This window comes from Falco peregrinus, chromosome 14, assembly GCF_023634155.1.
Source record: "Falco peregrinus isolate bFalPer1 chromosome 14, bFalPer1.pri, whole genome shotgun sequence".
In the NCBI taxonomy this organism is placed as follows: Eukaryota; Metazoa; Chordata; class Aves; order Falconiformes; family Falconidae; genus Falco; species Falco peregrinus.
Genome location: NC_073734.1, coordinates 22,324,476 through 22,348,192, shown reverse-complemented (window position 1 = coordinate 22,348,192; position 23,717 = coordinate 22,324,476). Strand labels below are relative to the sequence as shown.

General features: G+C 39.2%; 1 protein-coding gene and 1 long non-coding RNA gene across 2 annotated transcripts in view; one reads left to right on the top strand and one right to left on the bottom strand.

The window, feature by feature from the left end:
- The window catches only part of LOC129785641 (uncharacterized), a 99,659-nt gene that overhangs the window by 65,861 nt on the left and 10,081 nt on the right, over window positions 1-23,717 (top strand). The gene's annotated exons all lie outside the window — the stretch shown is intronic.
- PLA2G15 (phospholipase A2 group XV) lies at window positions 2,246-22,641 on the bottom strand. The gene is made up of 6 exons (XM_055818695.1): window positions 22,378-22,641; window positions 14,283-14,439; window positions 12,672-12,790; window positions 11,002-11,100; window positions 10,363-10,587; window positions 2,246-6,494 (listed from the first exon to the last, which is right to left on the bottom strand). Exons 1-6 carry the CDS (start codon window positions 22,511-22,513, stop codon window positions 5,983-5,985), a joined length of 1,248 nt encoding a protein of 415 aa, XP_055674670.1. The 5' UTR covers window positions 22,514-22,641; the 3' UTR covers window positions 2,246-5,982.

Below are 23,717 nucleotides of genomic sequence, written 5' to 3'. Positions count from 1 at the left end.
CAGTAGTCAAACTCCGGCTGATATATAGTGTGTAACATCCGACTTCCTCACATGCATTAATTCCATCAAAACTAATAGTCATTGCATAAGTTGGGCTGTTGAAGAATCATCAGTAAAACAGTTTCTAGTTTGGATTGCTTTGTCAAAGGCATAAAGATGTATTTCCTATTTGCATTTTTAATCTACTGAACTGACTCAAGTTTTCAAATGTCATTAGGGACTTCATGTTACTGCTGTTCATCTAATTTTAGCTTACTGTACTTTTCCAATTTATGTAACACAAGTACAAAGGTTCATTAGTTCACCAGCTACTCTGTAACAACTTACAAAGCTACAGAAGTATTTTATTTATAATTTGGCTTTTCAGTATCCTAATATTTAAAATTATCTGCCGCTTTCCAGATTTTCAGCAGTACCTCTTTAACAGCCCTGCTAACATGCTATACAGTCAAAACCTAAATTAAAGAATTTGCTCCGCTATACAGAGGTCATTATAGAAATAACAGATTATTGTCTATGATTGTTAGCTGAGAGTGACAGTGAGACACATCAAGCACCTTTAAGTGCTGTATATACATACATACATATATATACACCAGAACATGCAAGCAGTACTGGTATATATAACTGAATAGAACCTGCAAAAGTGCTGGAAGTATGAATATGATACTATTATTGCTTCCAAATCTGCTGAGGTGGGGAGAGTAACTCAAGCTATTTGAGAACTAATCCCTAAAACCTGAAAGTACCTTCCTAAGCAATTTCACACAAAATTAGTGATCACCTGTTACACAAGAAGGAAAAAGAGTTCAGGTTTGGGACATTCTGCTCGGATGCTGCACTTTTTAGAACAAAAAGCTGGCAAGCAGCATCAATATAGACAAACATAAGATCAATGTTCAGAGTAAAACACTGCATATTCTTTTCTTGAATTTCCTGGGCTCATGATACGTTCTGCTTTTGCCTGAAGAATGCCAATTTGGGAACTAAACATTCCACTTAACTCTCATTTGTTGATCTGAATAACCACAAAATAAATTAGTCTTCAAACAGTCTATTAAGCTAGAACTTTGGAGGAAAACTATTTCAAGCAAAAGAGAAAGTCAACATAATTTCTAAAAACTATAATTCCATCATGAAAGCAAGCACTTAAGATAGCACAGCAAAACAGCATCAGGCAATATGCAACTATAACTTTGTTATATGTCGTATGTATGTTGTAACCCGCACTAGTGCCAGTGTTACGTCAACATTCTAGCATTACACAGGTCATCAGCCTTTCACATGGCTTAGCATCGCTCTAGCCAGGCCTCATTATCATTCTGTCCCCCCTTCCCTGTGCTCTCAGCCTTCCTAGATTCATCTGAGAACTGGCCCAGTGCTTCAGTGCAGGACTTCCCCAGGTTTAATAGGGAGCTGGAGGAAGGCCAAATTCCCCTTTCTCCTGCAGTCACATGGGGTCAATGAACCTTGAGGAGGGCATGAACAAGTACTGTATGGGACGAGATGTGTGATTAACAGGGATCTAAGGCACAGAGAGGAGTAACAATCACTAACACATCTTGTATCACAGTCTTTATCGTATCAAAAAAGCCCCCACAAGGCAAGTTTCAGCCTCATCATTTTTTTTTTTTTTTTTTTCCTCTTTCTCAGGAGTTATAAGGAACTATTTGTACTATAGGTCAAGTGAAGCATCCAGGCCAGCCACCAGAGGCTGTTTGCCCAACAGGCTTTTAGATTGCTTTGATAAAGGAGATGGTGCATTGTGGCTCTGAAGAGACTTTAATGGTAGACAATGATTCTGTAGGGCAAAACTCTGGAAACTATTTTAATTGCAAAAAGATTGTTTCATACAGCCACAAAACTATGGCCAACATGCATGGGTTTGTGGATGAGTTTGGAAACTAACAGTATAAAGATGACTGCGTTTAGGACACTTTAGGATTGAGGGACTAATTTCGAAATGATTACCTGAACAGAAGTGTGAGGCATCCCAAGAACTTTTTTTTTCTCCATATAAGAGGAGCAAGAAAAAAAGCAAACAAAAGATATTGATTAATCTCAGTCCCACATCTCCATAAAATCAAGAACAATTAACAGAGAACTCCAGATGTACTACAAGGTAGTAGGCAGCAGATACTGTGAGAAAATGAGACACCAAAAATCCCCAAGGAAGAAAAGCAGCAACAAGCTGACATTCCGTCTGGGCAGTGAGACAACACGTTATTCACAACAGGAGACAAGCTGTATTAGATCAACTTTATTATGTTATCAAAGATTGACAATAAAATATTCAAAATCTATTGAATGCATTCAATACACAAAAAGAGCATAGAAAATGCTAGGTCTCAGAATATGTTCCATACAAAATACTGTTAAGTGTAGAGCAGCAAAGTCATTGCCAAACATTCCCTGAATTTAAGAGGGCCTTGAACACACCGTGCTCCAAGAACTACCTTAATACCAAACATTCCTTCCTTTGGCCTGCAAGTCCTTTGCAATTATTGCTAGTTATTGAAGCTTTCTATTTTTTTTAGCAGAATCACACAGTGACTCTGAACCTCTTCAGAAGTATTACAATGACAGCTAAAAGCTTCTTCAGCATTTTCTATACATTTTGTCAAAAATAAGAAATACATTTGGTCCACAAGAGTATTTTTGGTTTCTTAAAGTATCCTGGAAGAATAAAACCAAGGAAAAATTATGGAAAGAGATAGATGATCAGTACGTGTTAGGTATAACACAAAGACGTATCGGTAAATTCAAACATTTCAACTGTGTAGTGTGGCAAAGCACCTCAGTTACTCCTCTTAAGGAAGTGCCACATTGTCCTCAAAGATTTATTTCTTAAAGACCTCTCTCCCCACAAGAATCTAGGCTGCTCCAATGCACCTGGCTCTAGCAGGCCTGTAACAGTAATGCTAAATACTCTTGCCTTGTAGAGGAACATGCCATAGTCAGTAAGCTCTTCTCAACATGCCGAGTGAAGTGGTTCAGTTTCAGCTACTAGAATAACGCAGTTTTACTTCCTGCATTCACTTTTCAATGAGAACTCCATCCTAATATGCAAGACACTTAAAATGAAAGGGTTGGAGATGATTTGGTAGAAAAATCACAACTTCTGGACATCAAACAGAACTATACCCTGCAGAACCGTGACATCCAATCAAAGTCTCGCCAGAAGCACCGTGCTTGCTCTAACACAGTACTCAGAACTCTGGTACACACATTCTTGCACAACAAGGCTTTATCGTGACAAACAAACAAAACAAGCCCTGAAAAACTTTCCACTTCATTTTACCAGGTTAACACAAGTTTATTTAAAGAAACACACTCTAGGGCATCTCAACTAATGGAAAGCTGATTTACAATCTTAAAAGATACAATCAACTGATCTCAGAAACACAGTAATACTAGGTTGCCAAAAATTAAAGAGCAAGAGGTTTCAGGTTTTTTTCTTCTGGGGCACAAAACCTAGTATTAAAAAGGAGTAGTAAAGGAAAAAAGGACAACAACAAAATAAGACCATCTTTTGGAATCCTGTATTTTAGAATTTCGAATCACAAAACCCCCTGAAGCTAAACTCTTAGTATAAAGAAAAAATGCCACAGGTTAATAGGCAAGGATCTAAATGAAGTTCAGAAACATTCCCTAGATCAGGTTAAGAACTGTTTATCTATGAGGTTTTTCAATTTTTTTCAGCCTTTCATGCCCATGTTGGTATCCTGCAATACGGCTCCACTCATTCCAGTGCTTATTAACAGGCATTCTACTGCAGCATGAAATACAGATTGTGATAAGCTGTTCTCTGTAATTTCTTTCTGTTGTAAACCAGTAACATAGCAATGTATTCAAAAATTGAGTCAGACCACAGGAAAAGCTTTATTGTCTTTGAGCAGTCTTGGAACACAAACTTGAAGCTTATCCAGCTGACAGCCCTGCGTAAAATAGAACACTTGGCTAAAGGACTTGGGGTGGGTGGGGGTGGGGGTGTGTGTGTGTGGGGGGGTGTTACTATTGTTGTTTGGTGTTGGGGTGGTGGTTGGTTGTTAGTTTTTTTATTTCAACATTATCAATTACAAATGGCTTGGGGCAGCTCAGTAATTACTCTGGAAAAGTTTAGGCAATATTGCTGCTGAACTATAGGTTCCTTGGCAACTGAGAAGATAAACATTCTGTTTTAAAAATCAGGAAAACTGTACTCTCCCTCAGCAAAAGTAATAGGGAAAATGCAGGAGGAAAAGTTAAGCTATGTAAGGAAGATACTTGGCTTATCTGTGACCCTAGTTCAAGTTGTTATGGATTTAAGTCATTTCTGAATTAAACCTTAAAGCCTGAAACCTACCTCCTATGCCAAAATGTTTGCATTCTGTAGTAACAAGGGTTCAAGCCTGTCATTTCAACACATCTTACTTAAACATCTAATGGCAGCAAACATTTTATGCATGCTACCAGAATAGTTAAAAACTTTACCCTTTAGACAACTTCAGTTTCTTAAGAAATGAATCCTTAATAGTTCTGATGAGTTTCTAAAACTCTTTAAACATTTTTCTTGGAGGACCTAGCATTTTGAAAGCATTTAAAACTGTGTTTTCAGAAGACTTAAGTGCAGTCTAACTGGGTGACTGGTTTTAAAGCAAGCAAGAGAGAATCTTTGAGTGAAACTCTCCAACAGGACTTCTGTAATCAAGGTTGTAAATACGGTGGCCTTTAGGCTATCATTTCTGTGGAGCTGAGAACTGAATTACTATTTTTTAAACATTGAGTAAAACAATACTGTAGCAAATTAACACAGCTGCATGTTCAGCAATTTATAGAAACATTTAAGGAACAGCGTATCCCAACTTGTTCAAAAAGCAATAATGGAAATTGTAATCTATGGGAAATTAGTGTTAAAACAGAGTTCCTTTTCAGCTGAATGTACTGTTGATCCAATCAGCAGTTGGTCAGTAGCTGGATCAGAGCCTAAGCTAAGATCAGAGTCTGACTGAGAACAAGGTTTACACTTCATACCGTATTATGCTGCCTTCTATTCCTCACCCCATTTCAGGAAGTTGACTCTTCTTTTTGAATTAACGCCCACCATCCCTTATAATTTCCACTACAGGAGATTGTTTTTCACCCAAAAATGCAATTCTGCACTGTATGGATTGATTGCCAATATTCAATTAACTTTATGTGCTACTCCACACAGCTACAGTTACTGCAAGCACCAACCACTGTTTAGCTTCTTTCCCTCATTGATCGATAAAGCACAAGGTATTCCTCCGATTCCAAATCATATGTAATCAGGTTCTAGAAGTTAACGAGCAAACAATTTCTCCTTCTTTTAAAAAAGAAAACAAAAAAAGGTGCCTAGTAAGAAGCTTCAAGTAATTCACACATCTATCTTTTTCCCCAAAAGCTGTAATAAAAGAAAGGCTGGATTATGACAAAAAGCACAGTACCAGGCAGAGCTCTTCCCTATCTTACCTAGTAGACATGCACATTTACAAACTAAGGTACTGGGAGCTGCGAATCAGAATATGCAATACCCTTTAAGAAGTTTACTGTGCTTCCCAAATTGTTAATATCATTCCCTTGTTTAATGGGCATCTGAAATTGCGATCCATCCTAGCCCTCCCACTCCACACCCTGCAAAGACCACACAAAGGAACTCTGGTATCTATGATTCTACGTAGTATGTGCAAGGGGCTGCACAATCTCCAAATGAAAGTCTGTATGAATATTGGACACAACACTAGAGGCACCAAAATGCATATTTGACCAAATTTGCAGAATATGGAAGTACCATATAAGCATCATAAACACAAATCAGAGACAAACAATCATTTAGGACACCAAACAACTTCTTAAACACAGCCTTAAAAAAACCCACAAAATAAATAATTCAAATATCTAAATATCAAGGGATTAAAAGGCATTTTCCCATATTTAAGGGAAGGCATCACAGGTGAGGAAAATAATTGTCAACACAAGGTATCACAAATTAAAAAGCAGCTTTTTCACATAGGAGATAGTAGTATCATTAGATAGCATCTGAATATGCTCATTTCCTGAAAGCTCAAGTATCATGACTTCCTGTTTTTGCATGTCCACCCACTTTTGACATTGCAAGGCACTCTGTAAGTTTACGGTACCGTCCCCATCGCTGTAAAGAATCTTGGGTTCTTTGTCAGGAAAGCTTTCATAATGGAAAGAATCAGGTGTTTCCACGCCAGTACCATAAAGACAGTGTATACGCACACCAGGTGGTGTCATCTGGTAGACCAAGGGTTCAGTGTCTTGTCTCATGAGCCAGCCATCTTCAAAATTGATGTCCCTGTAGAATTTTCGGTAATCCCGAAGAGTATAGTTAGCTGTAGGTGTGCTTACAAAGACCTTATCTGGAGGCCATGTGTAGTTGTAGGGGAGCATCCAATTTGTGGAAACCGCTGATCTCTGCTGGTCTCTAATCTTGAGCGAACTGATAACAGGTATTCTATTGTTGTCACCTTAAAAAAAAGACGAATTTCATTATCCACAAAGTAAAGCATGAATCTTAACCAGCAGCAATTACTACCACTCACAGTGATAGCATGAATAAAAAGATTATTCCCTTTGCTTACAGTGATAATTCCAGGTTTTCCTCATTTATGATTGTCTTCAATCTCTGCAAACTAACTTCTGATAACTTGCAAATTTAAATACAAGGTGATGAATGACTGACAAACCAAGAACACTGCTGCCCTTTCAATATGCTCCTTTTTAAAGGAGAACATATTTCCTATATAAGCCATGTAAGAAGTCAGCTTTTATTAGGTATTATTGAAACCATTTGCAAGTTTTGTCTTGAATGCTCTTCTGGAAATGTATTTTACAGCAATTCTGATACATAGATCATGTTTTTGCTGAAAGAAAACATATAAAAACTTGTGAAAAGACTTTATAGGCTTAACAAAATGTTTAAATGTTTGCATATTCAAAACAAGCAGAGTAGCAGTATTTCATTCAGGATAGCTATAAAAATTACTATATGGTTTATTTACCACTTGGCATAGTGTTTTACCCAGTTTATATACTCCCTTCATAACAAAACCTACCAGAACATGCCTACAATTGGAAGAAAATAGCAGATTCTTAATAGCGTACCTAAAAAGGTAACTATCATAAAAGGAAACAGAAGCGAAGCAAGTATTACGGTCTCTGCTTATGCTATCAAGTAAGAATGCTGCACTCTGTGACCAATCCAGTCTCTATGTGTAATACATTGGCAGAAGAAGAGTTAGAGCTTGTTAGCTTCTGGTGGAAACCATGGAAAACTGCCAGTATCAGCACCTTCCCTTCCAGTCAGAATTTCAATACTGCTAACTTGCTCAGAACACAGTTTTTCCTCTAATTTAGCACTAATATTTTCTAGCAACTCTGGCAACCTAGTCTACATCTTTGCCAAGCAGGGACAGACAAAACCAACAGTTCTTAAAAGACCAGTTGATAGTTACTATACTTGGAAAATGTTTTCTGCTGGCCAAGCTTTTTTTCCAAGGCATTATACTTTCTTAATATAAATATCTAGAGAACTTATTATCAATAAAGGTCTTAAGTTATCCAATACCAAATAAAACACAAAATTGTAAATTTTACCAAATTTAGACTTACTATTATTACAGAACTAGCATTTGACCAAAACATTTCAAGAATTTCTGTAGACATCAAGTCCATTCTTTTCTTTGTAGTTTGTACCAAAGAAGGCTCAAACTAACACATGACTAAGTTATAAATTATATGCATCTCTTCATATTTTAACTATTGGTCTTATATCTTCACAAAATTAAAAGCTACTTAATAAGTGGCAGATACAGTGACTACTAGAAACATTTTTTTTAAGAAAAAACTCTGAAGACAGATCTAAGTTAATTTTCATGGTGACTGTCTGGTCAGATCTATCTTCCATTATCACTATGGCTGGCAGACCTCAATTCTTTTGTCAGTGGAAACTTGAATCAGATTTTCCGTTATTAGATCCAGGTGGTTACAGCACGGTGATCCAGGTCAACTACACCATAAAAACTGAAATACGGAAACTGAAACTGCTATTCCTGAAATAACACCAAGGTGTATTTTTCAGTTCCGTAAGGTGGCACTATTACTTCACAAGGAGACAGACCTAAAGCACAGTCATCGAAGTGCTTATGAGGACTATGTGAAGACATTGCTAGTGTAACTGGGAAACAGATAAAAAGGAAACTCACAAGAGCACACCAAGAATTACAAAGGTCCTGTAGAATGTGTTTCATATTGCTGTGTGGTATACACACTTAACTGTGCACACTCACTACTAAGATACAGAATACTACTTACAAGTTTTCAGCAAAGACCAAGTTCTGAATTGAATAGTGGAAGGAACGTGTGCAAAACTTATTTCCAGTAGAATAACCAAATACAGAACCTGATTATCCCTGCCTTCTCTTACAGAACTGTTAGAAAATGCTTATCCGATCCTCTACTTTTCTCCGAAGTGCAGAATCACCGTATGACCAATACCATGCTCAAGGTAGCAGGCACAACATTTAGTCAACAACTGACATTTAGTGAACAAAATATTAGTTCTAAGGAAGACACTGCTAGGATCTCAAGCTGGAAAAAAAATAAAAGCAAAAACCAAGCCAAACACCAAACCAACCAACCACCACAATGTGCCTGCTCACTGTAGTGGGAAGCACATCCTAACTTTATTAGCACCGGAATTGTAACGATATAAGTATTGATCCTGCAAAGCACATGAACAAGTTAGCAGAAAGTGTCACAGAAGATAAAGTAATTCCACTTATGTAGCGTTTAGCAGTTTTGATAACAGAACTGTGGATTTGGCATGAACTTGCTAGCCATTAACGTATTATACACAGGAATGCAAGCAACAAGAATGCATTCATAGCTTGCCTTATCTTTCCTGCAGCAATGCAGTATTTTTCTTTAAAGCAACAATTCTTCTGCATACTAACACCCTAATAAGGTCAATTTTAGAAATTCTTTAACAGACTAATGTAATCCAAGTGTTAATGCCTGGTTGAGACAGAACTAGTCTGAATATATGCATTTTGATTTAAACTTTGCTACATGATGAAGTTTCTGCTCTAAAACACAGTTCAGTACAACAGACATACAGATTAAAAGAATTACTACATTTTAGTAGAAATTTAGCTATTCATTATGTATTTGTATAGCTAGCCACTTTGGATGAGATGCATTATAAAGGATAAATAAGATATGAAGCACAAAAGTTTAATCCAACAGAAATCTGAGACTAGACTTTTATATAATCATGTGGGATTTTATGAAGGTGATATTAATATTGCTCACTTCCTGCCATTTCTGTAGCATGCAAACTTGTCAGACAAAGCCTGTGGGAAAATGGAAATCAATTTTTACAGTGCCATTGCAATAGATTTAACAAGGTACAACTCAATACAAACATCCAATTTAAGTTTTATAGTTAGCAACTGAGCTGTGCGCTACTATTCAGAATCAAATGCCTTTGCTAAGCAAAGTATTCTTTGATCTGTCCATGCATGGCTAGTGGCTGCTGCGTGTTCTGTGTTTTGATGAAGTCCAGTTTCTGATGTCAGCTTTGTTTAGGAAGAAGCTAGTGATACCCAAAGCTAGCAAGTCAGAAACAAGCTAAAAAAACCAAGGCAGAAGCATCATGAACTAAGTGCAAAAGCACATGAAATAATTATATTATGTTATCACATGATAGGGTAAGTGAACTTTTTCCAGTCATTTGCAGTTACCTAGTGTAATAAATAAATACATTATGCTGCTTTATTCAATTTTTTATTTATTTATTTAGTCTTGGGCATATCCAGTAAGCCATACCCAAGACCTCAAAGATTCATTTTCATTATCTGTAGAGTTACAACTTTTGACAGGCATTTGTGCTGTGGGCACCATGTCTACAAGTTTCCCTTCACATAAACCTCAAGCAGCTGTGTGATCTTTAATCAAAGGAAACTACTAAATGCTCCAGAGTCCTTGTTAGCTTTGCAATTCTGAACAGAGAGCAATTAGGCAGGAGGCAGAAGTGGCAGAAATAGAAGACACCAGGCCAAACTGCAGATGACAATCTGCTGAAAAAAGGGTAGGAGAGGTCAAGAGGCAATGCAGCTCCTGGTTAAGGGATGTAAAAAAAATTCAGTCTGTTCCCATGAACATAAAAAAATGACAGTACGGTCACAGGGCTTAAAACATCAAGTTGCCATCACTTATGAAAAAAATTTTAACGTCATAGTACCTTGAATTCTTATCCTCCAGGCTTACAATTAACAGCCTAGTTTGTATCTTGCACGACTAATAAAATACATTGTAAACATTCAAGCCACCTACCTGAAGCCAGCACACGGAGAGTTTTAGCCACTCCTCCCCATGGAGCGCCTAATGACACATAATCCCTTATGTACTTGTCTTTCCAATCCTGAGTCTGATGGTTGAGGAAGTAGAGGGTGTACATATTACCCATACTGTGGGCAATTAAAACAACAGGACTTCCATACTGCTCATACATTAACTCTATCATCTTGCGAAGGGCCACAAAATAGTCTCCATTCTCATCTAAAGTAAACATACACAGGTTACACAGTTAATAATTAATCGTGAATGCTGAACTTTTTCAAAAATAGCTTTCTAGAGAATTGTGTTGAACTGTCTGTGAAGTTAATAACACAGACCTTAGAAATGCTAGCATTAAGTGAAAGGAGTGGGTGTTTTTGTGCGGACGTGTTTTGGTGATGTGGGGTTTTTTGTTTTGTTTTTAAGTCAGTCTTTAAGTAACAGCTTGCTTAAAGCAAAAAAAAAAGAAAACATACTACAGAGTTTTGATCTGGGTCCAGGGGTACCCAGACCCCCAGAACCAGTCAAAATTAAGTTTAAGTATAATTGTACAAGTGGGATGGGAGAAGAGACCCAAAACATTATTTGCTGACTGGGAGGGTAAAAATTTCATTCAAGTAACAGTATCTTATTTACTTGGTGCCTTTCGCCAGTCATAAGGTGCTCCTCTTACGTCTTCATCGCGTTTGTAGCCCCAATCTACTAAACTCTGCACCAGCATATAAAAGTAACTGCCTGTATCAGAGGAAAGAAACAGAACAGTGAAAAGATTAGCAGCCATCAGACCATCTCAAAACAAAGTTCTGGAGGCATTATCTCTGATACCATATATACAGACATTAAAACTGTAATCTTAGACTTTGACAATCTAGAAGGCTGCTTATTAAACAAAATGAATTATGCTCGCTGTTCCCCAAAAGTGAGAGAACACCATTACTCAAACTTCTTACTAATTGCCTGATCTATCAATCAAACATGGCAGTGAAGCATAGCACAGAACGGATAAATCTTCCCCAGCAGAATTATGTCTTAGCCTTGAACTGTAAAGAATACCCCTCAAATTACTGTGTTAGTTGTTGATTTTTGTTGCCTTTGTTGATTGCAGGTTAACATCAGGCAGGGTATATAATACATTCATGAAGATGGCCTGGACTTCACCAGTATTTATTCTCAGAGACAAATGCTTACAGCATACCCCAGGGCAAAATTCTGAAAACTACCCCAAAATTATTTTTCTCTCTCTCAGGTAGCAGACTAAGACTTAAATGACTGAACATACTGCTTTAATAGCAAAGAAAGGAAACAGTTGCAGACTGCCTGATGTTATATATTGAAAGATGTTACATATTACAAGCTTTGACACATAGGATTTTAGTATTACCACAAATAAATGCTTTAGTAACAGTCTGAAAAAATTGTCAAAGCATCCTATTGAACATCACTGCCATATTTAAATTTTGAGCAGAACCTCACTCCTTAGTCTTAAATGCTTATCATATAGTCCCTGAAGTGAACAGAGGCAATTTTAAATATGGCCCTGTTCTAGTTAAGTGCCATCTAGTGAAAATCATTAAGCACATTACTGCCCTTTTGGCGGTTGCTCCCTAAAGAAATCCATGCTATGAAGCATGTGAAGCTCGGCGCATTACTATTAAATTACTTAAAGTCTTCAGCCACAGCTAATAACACCTCACAAAAGCTTAGAGTCAGTGTTTTCTGAAAGACTACTACTCCAAAAAACACTAAACAAAAAAAAAACCACCCTCTGCAAATACATTAATGCAGAAATCTTCTGCAGCACAAATATAACTCTTAATAATTACTCTGACACCAACAAAAGAGAAGGAACTATAGGGTATGGTACTGTATCTCCCAAGCCCATTAACTCATTCTTAAGGCCAAAGAGTGTCTTACTCAGAACCAAGCTGAAGTGTGTTTATTTTGGTTTTGTTTGTCAAGCTTCAGTCACAGAATTTTCTACTCAATCCATCTCATTTTCCAAAAGCATCTGTCTTCAAAATGCCTATTCAAGTTTCATCCCGAGAACTGAAATTTGGCACAAGACTAGTAACATGGAATTTTCTTGTCTCTATCGGGTGAAACAACAGGCAAAATACAATGCAATGAAAACATTTAAAAGCCAAGTGAACCATGCGCTACCCTACTACACACACAAAAAAATAATTCAGTTTTTCTACTTCTAAACAGAACAGTAATTTGAAGTCACATTTCAGTAGCTTGTTGTATAAGACACACTAGATAAATCCTACAGCTAACAAAGCACTTCAGACACAGCTTGTACATACCAACGCTCCTTTTACTTGGGTCGAGGAATTCCAGGGAAAATGTCTGCCCAAACCCTGGCACTCTGATATCCACTCCATCTGGTGGTTCTGTAATCTTACTTGTTCGATTATATACCAGCCTGGGGGTAAAAAAAGAAAGAGGAAAAACATGAAACATGTCATACTACCACATGACAACTCTCAAGTGTATTGAGTCTTACATTCTGAGTGCGGTAACAAGAACTTTAAGTGCTATCATCCAGAAGGGGAAAAAGACCCAGGCAGACATTATAAGCCAATAATGGCTAAGAGGTTATACAATGTAAACAGTTATTTCAATTAGTTTAATGTTTGACATGCAGAATCTGAGACTTCTCTATAAAACTCAGTATGGAGAATTGTGGCTGAACTTCAACATTACTATATAAGCTACTTTATATAGTTCTATACCATTTCATTTTGCATGAAGCCACGTAATGGAGAAAATAATGTCAAGAAATAAGACTGTGGCAGTGGAAGATAAAATACCTGTAAAATCAGATATGAGAAAAATTCTTCTAGATAAGGAGTAATTCATTTCTGCTTAACTAGAACACCCATATCAGCCTAAGGGAGTACTTGACATTTCTTGATTAATAACCTCAGGAAACACATAGAGGTTTTAAGTGTTTTGTAGATACTTTTCAAATCAATTTGAGATATGAAAAATCTGGAGCATTGTGTCAGGGTTGTTTTGTTGGTTTTTTGTTATTGCTGGTTTGGTTTTGTTAATTTGTTTTGTTTTGTTATTGGTGGTTTGGTTGGTTTTAATACTATATCAATACAATTGCCATTCCTGAATGGAAGGTTTTACCCCTAGATGGAGTCTTAAAATCTGAATTGATACTCAAATCTTCATACACCAAAAATCTCTCTAACCTGTAAGGCATATAGCAAGACGTAAAGCAGAGGTACAACTACACAACAGCTTGGTATAGTCATATAAGAGAGCAACAAGGCAATACAATATTTTCAAATTGCAAAAGCTAAGCATTTCTTGTTTTCATAGAGATATTTATATGATTTTTATTGGAACATTAATGAAGCAGTTCGAACAATGAAATAGTCTGGAAGCTTTAAATTAGACAATGTTTTAAACCAAAAGAATTCTGGAAAGATACCTCCAGACTACCCTTGAAGGACTGACTGACCCTGTGTGCCTCCAGTGCCCATAAGACCGCTCTCTAATGACACATTGCCAGCAAAAGTGCAAGCTCACGTTCCTCCTGCCTGTCCCCTCTGAGCTGCCCAATGTACCCCCTTCCCCCATGCCTCATCAAAAAAGCAGAAAATGTTCTGCTTTAGATAAGCCTAGAGAAGTACTTGTCTGATAACTGCCCAAACAAACACTGGGTAACTGGTAGGAGATAAAGCGGAAGAAACGAAGAGAACCTCTGCTTTTCATCAGTGATGAAGTTACCTCATACAAAGCACATCTTCCGATTCATCCAATTACTCTACCTAGCAGAATTCCAAGTCATTTCTTTCAAGGGCCTTGAATCAGAAAAGCAACTTCAAGGCAGCCATCCCATACAAAGTATGTCAGTCTAAGGAAAAGGAGATAACTGCAAAGAGCAACATTTCTGGTCTTACCTGATATTATCAATCCAGCAGTCAATGATGACTGGCAGAAGCAATTCTAAATTCAGCCAGAGTGTAAAATAACTGTCTGTCTTCTTAGAGCAGAGATAATGCACTACCGATGGCTTATCTAACTTGGCTTCCAACTGATTACCCAAGTCTCCTGGAACTGAAAGATATAAAAAGGAGTCACTTTTAATTTTAGAGTGTATAACATTCTACATTATAATAGACACATCTTAATACTGTAGCCTTAATATGCACTACCACTGCATCCAGGGACACCATTAATTTTTATAACTGGATAAAAAATATTAGAGAAGAACAAAGTACTGCATGCACATCTTCCACTGAAAATATCTGGATTTTCAAAAGTTAGTAGCTGGGGAACCACCATGTAGAATAATTCTGGATCAACAGTTTGTAAGTTCAAAGAGCAGACTAAATAGGAACAGGTCACATTAGGCCACGGGTATGAAAAACAGATGGTCTCTGACATTATCAATATTATCTGTGTTTTAAACTACAAACTGAATCTTTCTGAAAGACTTTTTTTCTTCAGAATACTACACCTGCACATGCAAATCTTCCTGTTCTTTTTAGACAGCTGCCCACAAAGTAGCAATTTGACATGAAAATGTGAAAGCAGCTCTGTATTTTTTTTCCCTACTTCTTCACCTCCAAGCACACTTTTGCTACATAAGATTTAGTTGGCTAACATAATAATCCAGATACATAGTTTCATCTCTTTTACATTCAGGTTTGGATGCAACAACAGTTTTGATCTTCACTTTTTTTTCTCCTGATACATTACGTGAGAAACACTTGGAGGGAAGGGTCTTGTATTTGCATGCTCTCTGAAGTGCACTGTTCTTAAGGCATATACTAAATACAAGTACTCCCTTGATGAAGTTTTATTTTCCTTTCTTTTAAACACTAGATGGAGACAGGAATGTTATTTCTAAATTAGAACGAAATTTTAAAAATGCTCTTAATTTTCAGCAGCAAGTTTCAAGAGAAACTTCTTAACATTCTGTTATGTTTAACCATTTTTTCCTCAAGAACAGAAAGGCAAAGATACTCCAGCAACTGAAAGTTACTCTGTGTTAGAAAAAAAAAAAAAAAAATAGGCGTTAGGTACTTAAGGGTTCCCCCCCCCCCCTTTCAGCTCCACATATCCCCATCTTTTTGGATGAGTGTATAACTGTATCCTATTTTACTTGGCAATGTTTAATTTTTAGTGTTTTAATGCAGACCTACCCATACAGTTGCTTCCCACTTCAGTAAATTATTTAATCAAAACAGTTAAAGTTCTCTAGAACACTCATACTTAGTAATGGTTTAAAGAAAGAGATAATACCTTTTAGTGGAAAACCCAATTTAACTGGAAAAACAGATATGCTCTCAGAGAAACACTTACTGCAGAACTGAAAAAAGGGCAGAACTTCAGACTATAGACCTGGACAACCACACTGTTACAACCTTCAGCCACTGCAGGTTACGCCCCCCCACCACAAGAGGTATACCTCAGGATTTCTTTATTAACTACCCCTACTTTCTCATTAGGTTTTTAGTGTTTTTATTTCTGTAGTCTTAAGTGAAACGTTAAAAGACCCAGTAGCTGACCGCAGTTTATTTTAGGTCATATTTCAAGGACTCTGATACACTGGAAAGCATAGTAAGGGAGATTATAGTATTGCATCACACCCTAGAAAGTTTACTGAAGTTCAGTCTTGTAACCTCACAAAATGCTGTTTAGTTATTGCTTATAGAACTGTAAGGCAACAGCTTTTCCACAGTCTTGTGCCTGTGCTGTATCAGTGCTTTTAATTAGAAAATGAGCAGAATGCAATTCTATTTATATCAATCATTCATGGCTGGCCAGTCTCAGCAGCAGATCTGCCAAGGACAGAACAGGTTGATTCTGTCTTCAGTTTCAATGCAAAACAAAGTAGAAGAGTGACACTCTGTTCTACCCTGGAATCTCATTTCCTTGGGTAAAAATCAAGTTCTTTCAGCAAAGATACCTTTCAAAGACTTAGACAAACATGTGGAGTATCACAGTTTTAAGACTTGCTGAGGTTTCCAAACAGCTCTCAAATAATCATAAGCATGCCTGCTCAGAGTAGGAAGACTCACAACTGAAGAAGTTTAAAATTATGATGAAGATACATTTATCAACAAGAGTACTGAAAACAGGAAACCACACACTCTGACTTCATGGAGTCATCTTAGATTAGCTGCAAATTCAATTTAGTTAAGATATTTTATCCCCAAGCTTCTTGACAATAGAGGCTGTGCTCCTGTGTCCAATTCAGAGCAGAAGATGAGAAACATTACATACTAATTTTTACTCTAGAGATAAGGAACAAGTGGAAGAGTGGTAATTTTATGTAATTCTAAACAAAAGATAAGAGGCTAGTTCCACCTTTACTGAGATACAATACTCAAGTTTAAGAAAGTAGTGTTTCATATACATGTACAGCTGTGATGCCTGTTTGCTTATAAAGCAGGGATTAAAAAAAAAAGGGAGGGGGTGGGGTTCAGGTTTAACATTTCCTTATTAACAGTGTAACTGCTAATCACTGTAATTCACAACTTTAGGTTAATTTTCTAAATTATCTTCTGCAAGCTAAAGAATTCATGATGAAGCTATAGGGAATAAAATGCAAATTTTCATTTTTGGGAGTATGGAAAGAAACATGCAAGATCTTCAGTCCTCACTCCACACAATTAAACATTGTTAATGATTTACATTTTGGCTGGAGAACTACTTCGTGGCTTTTTGATAAGTAACAAGTTAAAAAAATATCACATTGAAGATTAATTCTGTAGGGTAAGGACATACCTCTGAATTGTCTGTGATGGAATTTATTTGAGAGCAGTAGAAAAAAAACATTTCTCTTTACTTTCAGACCATATACAGAAAGCATCTGTGGGCAGAGTAATCCGTAAGACTTTTTCTCCTCATCCTCTCATCTACCAATATTGGTAGTTTCCAAGCCTTTTACATTTGAAACATTATAGCAAGTTCTTACTTTTAAAAACTTGCAGACTGGCCCGGTAAACATACAAAATAACTGGTGAGTGGAGTTCTGCAAAATACATCAGCGCTAGAGAACTGGACATCCAAGAAAAGATCTCAAGCAGAACCCTTGCTTCCCTCATTTGCAGTTGTGTAATATGGGTATTGGCTTCTGAACTGCAACATGTAGAAATATAATGAGATTTCACATTTAGCAGAAAAAAAACCTGTTTCCATCAGATCTGACGATTTATCAGTTCTAGCATATCCTCATTTTTCCACAAAGACTGCAATCCCAACAGAACTTGTTCTAATACATCAATAAGCCCAATTCACTTCCAGTATTATAGTATCCTTTGCTGGCATTTTATTTTTTCTCTATTGCCCTGACAAAACTAGTAGATCTGCTTCTGGGATCTGTGCCTGTTTAGTTAAACCTTACAGAAAGCACATTTACAAGTTTCACTTGAGAATTTTAAAGATGCTACAGACTTTTCCAAGTCTGGGAACTACAATAACTAGTTTTATGATATACTGATACTCCTGCCTATCGCTATCCTTAAGTCTCAATGACTTATTCACAGTTCTTAGCAGAAGACAGTAAGCAAATTGCAGCTTGGAAAGTGACTTGCCTTAATACCACTCAGGAAACTAAGAAAAAAAAAAAGAAAAAAAAAAAAGGACATTCAAAAAAAGCCATGAATAGCAGAATCTTAATTTGGAAAAAGAAAAAATAGTACCTATATAATAACATGGGGGTGGTGAGCTATTCTTTTTGTGGCAAAAAGGCCATCAATTGATACTGGTTTTTTTAGTATTCTCTGCAATGCAAATGCCTTTGGATGTATATCAACTATCATAACTTTTAAACTGGTATGATTTCCTCAACTGTCATCTTTCTGGTTCTATAATTTACCCTTCCTTTAAAATGAACCAAGTTTTCTGGAAAATTTTAAACTCTGACCAAGTTCTTCAAGGAGAACCTCTCAAAGTAGCTCATAGACTCAGTGATAGACTGCCACAGAAAATGCTTGTGTTTAAAATTAGGAACAAGAAAGCAAACAACATCTCACATGATACTTCTAGATACCTCAGATCACATGAGGCATAAACATTTAAATCACTCCTGACATCTAGCCAGCTGACCATTCAAACACACACACCTCAATTAGTAGTCAGCAGGAATTCACAGGCAAGCCTCCTTTGCATGTAAATCAATTATTAACAAACTTAATTTAGGTGTCTTTCTAGAAAACTTTAGCCAAGTACCTGACAAATTGTTTGCAGAAGGTATCAGAACATTGATATAGTAATTGTGTTGAGTCAGCTCTAAAAGGTAAAGAGTTCAGTGAATCCGCTGCTGATCTTATAAGGTTATCAGCTCCCAAAATTGATAAGACATGAGATAGTATGCAGTGACTATCGATGGACTATATGAGAAAATGAAGGAGGAAGAACAGCCACAAAATAAAGAAACTTACCGTGAACATTAGAAGGCAAGCGTGTTGAATACATAACTAAACCGATAAGAGAAGCGCAAAAGTATTATAATTGCATGTAAACATGAAGCAGATACCCAGAAGTACTTGCACAGAATATATACATATATATACACCAATTTTTAGTAGGTATTGTCAGTAGAGCAGAGGTTTTCGGTAGGTTGCCCTGGTTCTTAAGTGAGATCTTACTGTGTGAATATATTGTGCTGGCTGAATAGGAAACAACAACAAAAAAAAGCGCAGCATGAAAGTAATTCAGTACCTTAAGTAGTCCTCCTTTTCCCCAAACATACTTGGGAGGAACTCCAAGACAATCAGCTTACATTTTAATGAGCCTTGTGGCTTTGATATCAAGCCTTCAAGCAGGACTCTGGAAGTAAGGTTTTGACTTTGACTCTCATGCTTCTTCTCCAGTACCGCTATTATATGACTACCCTTTGATGCTTTGTTGTTTAAATCTGGGGAAACTGAGCCACAGCATTGCAGTATTTTGCTGTCAGTTACTGCCCATGTCAGTTTGGTCCCTGCTCTTGCTCCCTTGCTATGTACAAACATGATCTTCACGCATAGTAGCTCCTGCTACTAAGGCACCATTTGATTACGCACAGACCAGCTTAAAAAATAACCTAATCCAAATGGATCGGTGCTGCTCTCCACATTCCTTGTACCAGCTGCTCCATTAAGGTAATTCAACTACAAAATTAATCACTGCTTCCTCAACAGGTTCATTTTTTCCTGCTTTAGCAAAACAAGTAACTCCACAAAGTGGCCAACAAGCAGGCACAAAGGAAAGCTCATTAGTGCTCCCCCAGCTATTAGATTGGCTTGGCTGTTTCACAGAACACCCTTCACCTGAGCCAGTGCAGGGACTCCACAAATCTACAATTTGTTGCCACCACAACTACAGCCAATAGTTACAAGGTTGTATTTAAGCAGCTCATCTGTTTTCAGATTTGACATTCCTAGAAGCAGTGGTTTTGTTAGTACTTTGGGAGCAGGACGAAGTTACCCATATATAGATGAGTTCCCATATTTGCGAGCTACTACTCTACTTCCTCCTCCGTTACTTGGGTAAGCACAGGTTGCAAATGCAAGTGGGGTGATTACATGAAAAATATGAGAACAAGTTACACTGGGTCTTGTGACCATCACTGGTCTAAAACATTTATGAAGTCGTCATTATGTTGACAACATTCCTTTCACCAGCATTCCTTCTTTCTTTATTCCTTAAGAGCAGATGGCCTACTTGCCATGCATAGAATAAGATCAAACTTGTTAACTCCCCTTTCTACTTAAGTTTTCACTTCCAAACAGACTAAGAGTGACTGTTTAGATCACCAGGCCACGTTTACAACAAGATAAAACCCTACTTAAAAACAGAACACATCGTGTGAGGAATTAAGGGTCTCTATGGCAGCCTGTTAAGTCAGGAGGACCAGCTCTGCATCTCCCTTTTGCATGGTCTCCAAAACCATCTCAGGCTTGTATAATGTACCCTTACATATACCTCTGAATCTGCTTTTGCATTTGTGATTCCAATGTAGTATGTGTTTTTCTCCCCTTTCCCAAACACCTGTTAGGCTAGCACTTAGAATGCCTCCCCAAATGATTCTCCTAAACCCTCCTACCATCCTCATCTCAGTAATTCCTAAAAAGCTTATCTTAACATGTCACATACGCAAGAAGGGTGAAGAAAAGGTCACAAGAAGTTAACTAGCACCAGGATGAGAACATTTCATACAGAACCAGCGAGTAACCACCAGTCACTCCTCCTTTATTTGTTTGACCTTCACTGCCCATGTCATGTCTAATTGAAGCTAAGCTCTTAGTGCAGGTGCCTTTACAATGTCAGTCATTTCTATACATAAAAAAACCCATAGTATTTTACAGTAGGAAGTTACGGCAAAGAGTGCCTACTTTCTCAAACGTACCAACAACCCAGAAAAGTTATTTATGTTAAAAACTATTGAATCTTCACTTTCTGGACAGGCCAGGACTGGGCAGCAGCGAACAGCAAATTTTAAACCACAGATGCTGACTAGAATAGGAAGAGATGCAAGTTCTTGCTGTTACAGTGAATTGTCATCAAATGCTACAGAAAATCTGTGTTTTAAACCCCTCACTGATAAACGTATGCTCAGCCACGCAGTATTTATCAGAATGTCTCTTAGGAAAGCAAAATGTAGGTCAGCCACAGTTTCTAAAAGCATCCTTAGGGAACATAGATACTTGCAATAGATCCATCAGTAGTAACTCCATGCTTCTATAATCAGTAACCTTTTATCCCAATTGCTTTTAAGTAGCCTTTGATTCCTTCATAGCTAGAATTGAACATTGGATGAGTGATAAAACACTCACCTGTTCATCAAGAAGCTTGCAGTGGAATAATTGCCAAATCTTATTGCTAAACCCCAGCATTACAGAGCTGAAAGATGGGATAACAGATTGCTTCCAGCTTTCACAGGCAGGACCCAAGAACTTTTGTTTGCATTTTAACTGCAGCGTCTTTAAGACATCCTTTTGCATTTTCTACTTCAGAATCTACAGCCTCTCAGTTAGTTCAGCCATCTCTTAAGACTTGTGAATTTGTACATGGGAGTCCCCTGATACGCAGCATCTTTAAAAGAGTTCTTGTTTAACATTTACCCTTTTTTGTCAAAAGTTTGTAACAGTAGGAATAAAGTCAACAGCAGAGCCTAAATTATTGTAAATAAGAGGAGCTTAAACTGAACATCATGCTATGATTATCCTTTTCCCATTTTATTTTTGTCTTCTCCCTCATCGAGATCAGTTGCATAATAAGAACATACAGCACATGAGTACATTCACAGGACAGACTACTGACACCAGTACCACCAAACGCACTTAATGTATTAGAGGAATTACAGGTTACGTAGTAAAGTTACTAAAACATTTAAAATTTATTTCTGATTCCTATCAACGGATACAAAAAGCATCTAACAAATATCACTTGGTAATTAGAGGAATACTTTCTATGTATTTGTTAGAAAGTATTTTGTTTGTATTAACAGGTGAAACAATGGGCCAGTAATCAACAGTCATTTTATGTCAAGCGATGGGATATGCATATTATTTTTCAAATACTTGTAGTTTGACTGCTCTAACACCCGCTCCCTCCCCTTTCCCCCTCCGACTGCAGCTTCTGCCACCAAAGGTTGACGCAGAGCAAAAACGTACGAAGCGACAGGCTGGTTTTAGTTAACGAGCTAAAAATATATTTAAGCCAGCCCGGTTCTTCCCGTACCCACCGAAAAACGGAGGCCACCCCACACTGCCAGCGTGGTCGTGCCCCCCCACCCCCCGTGTTGCCAACCCCCCGCCCCGGGCCTGCATTTCTGGCGTTGGCTGCCGGGTCGGGCAGCGTTATGGAGCTGCGGCTCCGTGCGCAGCGGCGGCGCCCCCCGGTACCGCACCAGCCGGGGCGATCCCGCCCGGCGGAACACGCCGCTGGCAGCGGGCTGGGCCGGGCGGGGCGCGCACCCCCCCAGGCCGCCCGCCGCCTCCGGCGACAGCGGGCTCGGCCGGGCCCGCGGCGCACCCACCGCCGACCCCCGGCTCTTACCCAGCACCACGGGCGGCCCCGCGGGCCGGCGGCGCGGCAGGCACCCGCCGCCGGGGCAGAGCAGCAGCAGCAGGAGGCTGAGGAGGGGGCTCCCGCCCGGGAGCGGGAGGAGCCTGGCGCCGGCCGGCGGGACCATCACCCCAGCGCATAACCCCGGGGCCGGGAGCCACCGCCACCCCGCGCCGGGCGCGTCGCAGTCGCTCCGTCGGGGCTGCCGCGGCCGCCACCGGAGTGCGGCCCCGCCGCCCGGCCCGGCCGAAAAAGGGCCGCCCCGCCCCGGCGGCAGCGGCGCCGCCCCCGCAGGCGTCACCAGCCGAGCGCGGAGGGCCCGACCGGCGCGGCCTCGCCTCCCGCAGCGGCCCGGGCGGGACCGGCTCCCCGCGCTGCCGCCGGCAGCCCCGCCGCGCCCCCGCCCCCACGGCCCTGCGCGGTGCCCAGCCCCGCAGCAACCGCTGTAAATGTGGCCGCCCCGTCGCCTGTCGCAGGGCCCGGCTGCCGCGGCCCCGGCCCGGCCCAGCCCGTGCGAGGCGGAGCGGACAGGCGGAGCACCCCGGGCAGGTAGAGTACTCAGGGCACGCGGGGCACCCCGGGCAGGTAGGGCACCCCGCAGGTCTCGGCCGGGGCCTCTGGTCCCTGCTGGCACACGCACTTCGGGAGGGGGACCCTTGTCTCAAGTTGCTACACCTGCAGCTGTGGTTGCTGCGAGTGAAGGAAGGGGCTGTTGCTGCAAAACTTACGTCTAAAAATAAGTAGCATGTAGGAGTCGTGGTCAGAATGGTTTAAGGAAAACCAAAAATAATCAGCAAAGCTGGGAATTTTAATATTACATAGCCAAGAGATTGAGCATCTGATATAAAAGCTTATGGGTATAGCTGTATTTCAGGCAATGCCAGACTAATGTGACAGCTAATTGGTACAGACTATCATCAAGATCAGGCATTTGGCAATACTGGAAAAAAAATCGTTAGACCTTTATACACATAACAAGAACAAGTAGACTTGTAATTACAGTAATTTTAAACCAGAAAGGGTATAAGCCTTTGTGCTTTGGCAATACCAGTTAGTAGGAGTTAGGTGCTCCATGTCTCGTTGGTGGGTGTCTGGTTGTGGAGGGGAAGGAAGAAAGGTATCCACAGAAGCAGAAACAAAACAGGGGGAAAAATGGTGCTTGGAATCAGTGTAGTCACATCTCATGATCAGTTGTGGTTGCGCTGATGGGCAGTACAAGGTTTCCTTGGTTCAGTCATAAATCTGCTCCCATTGTGGATGTAGTAACACTTTCTGAGCCCGGGCTTACCAACAAATGCTCAGAGTACAGCTATTTCCAACAGTGTTACATT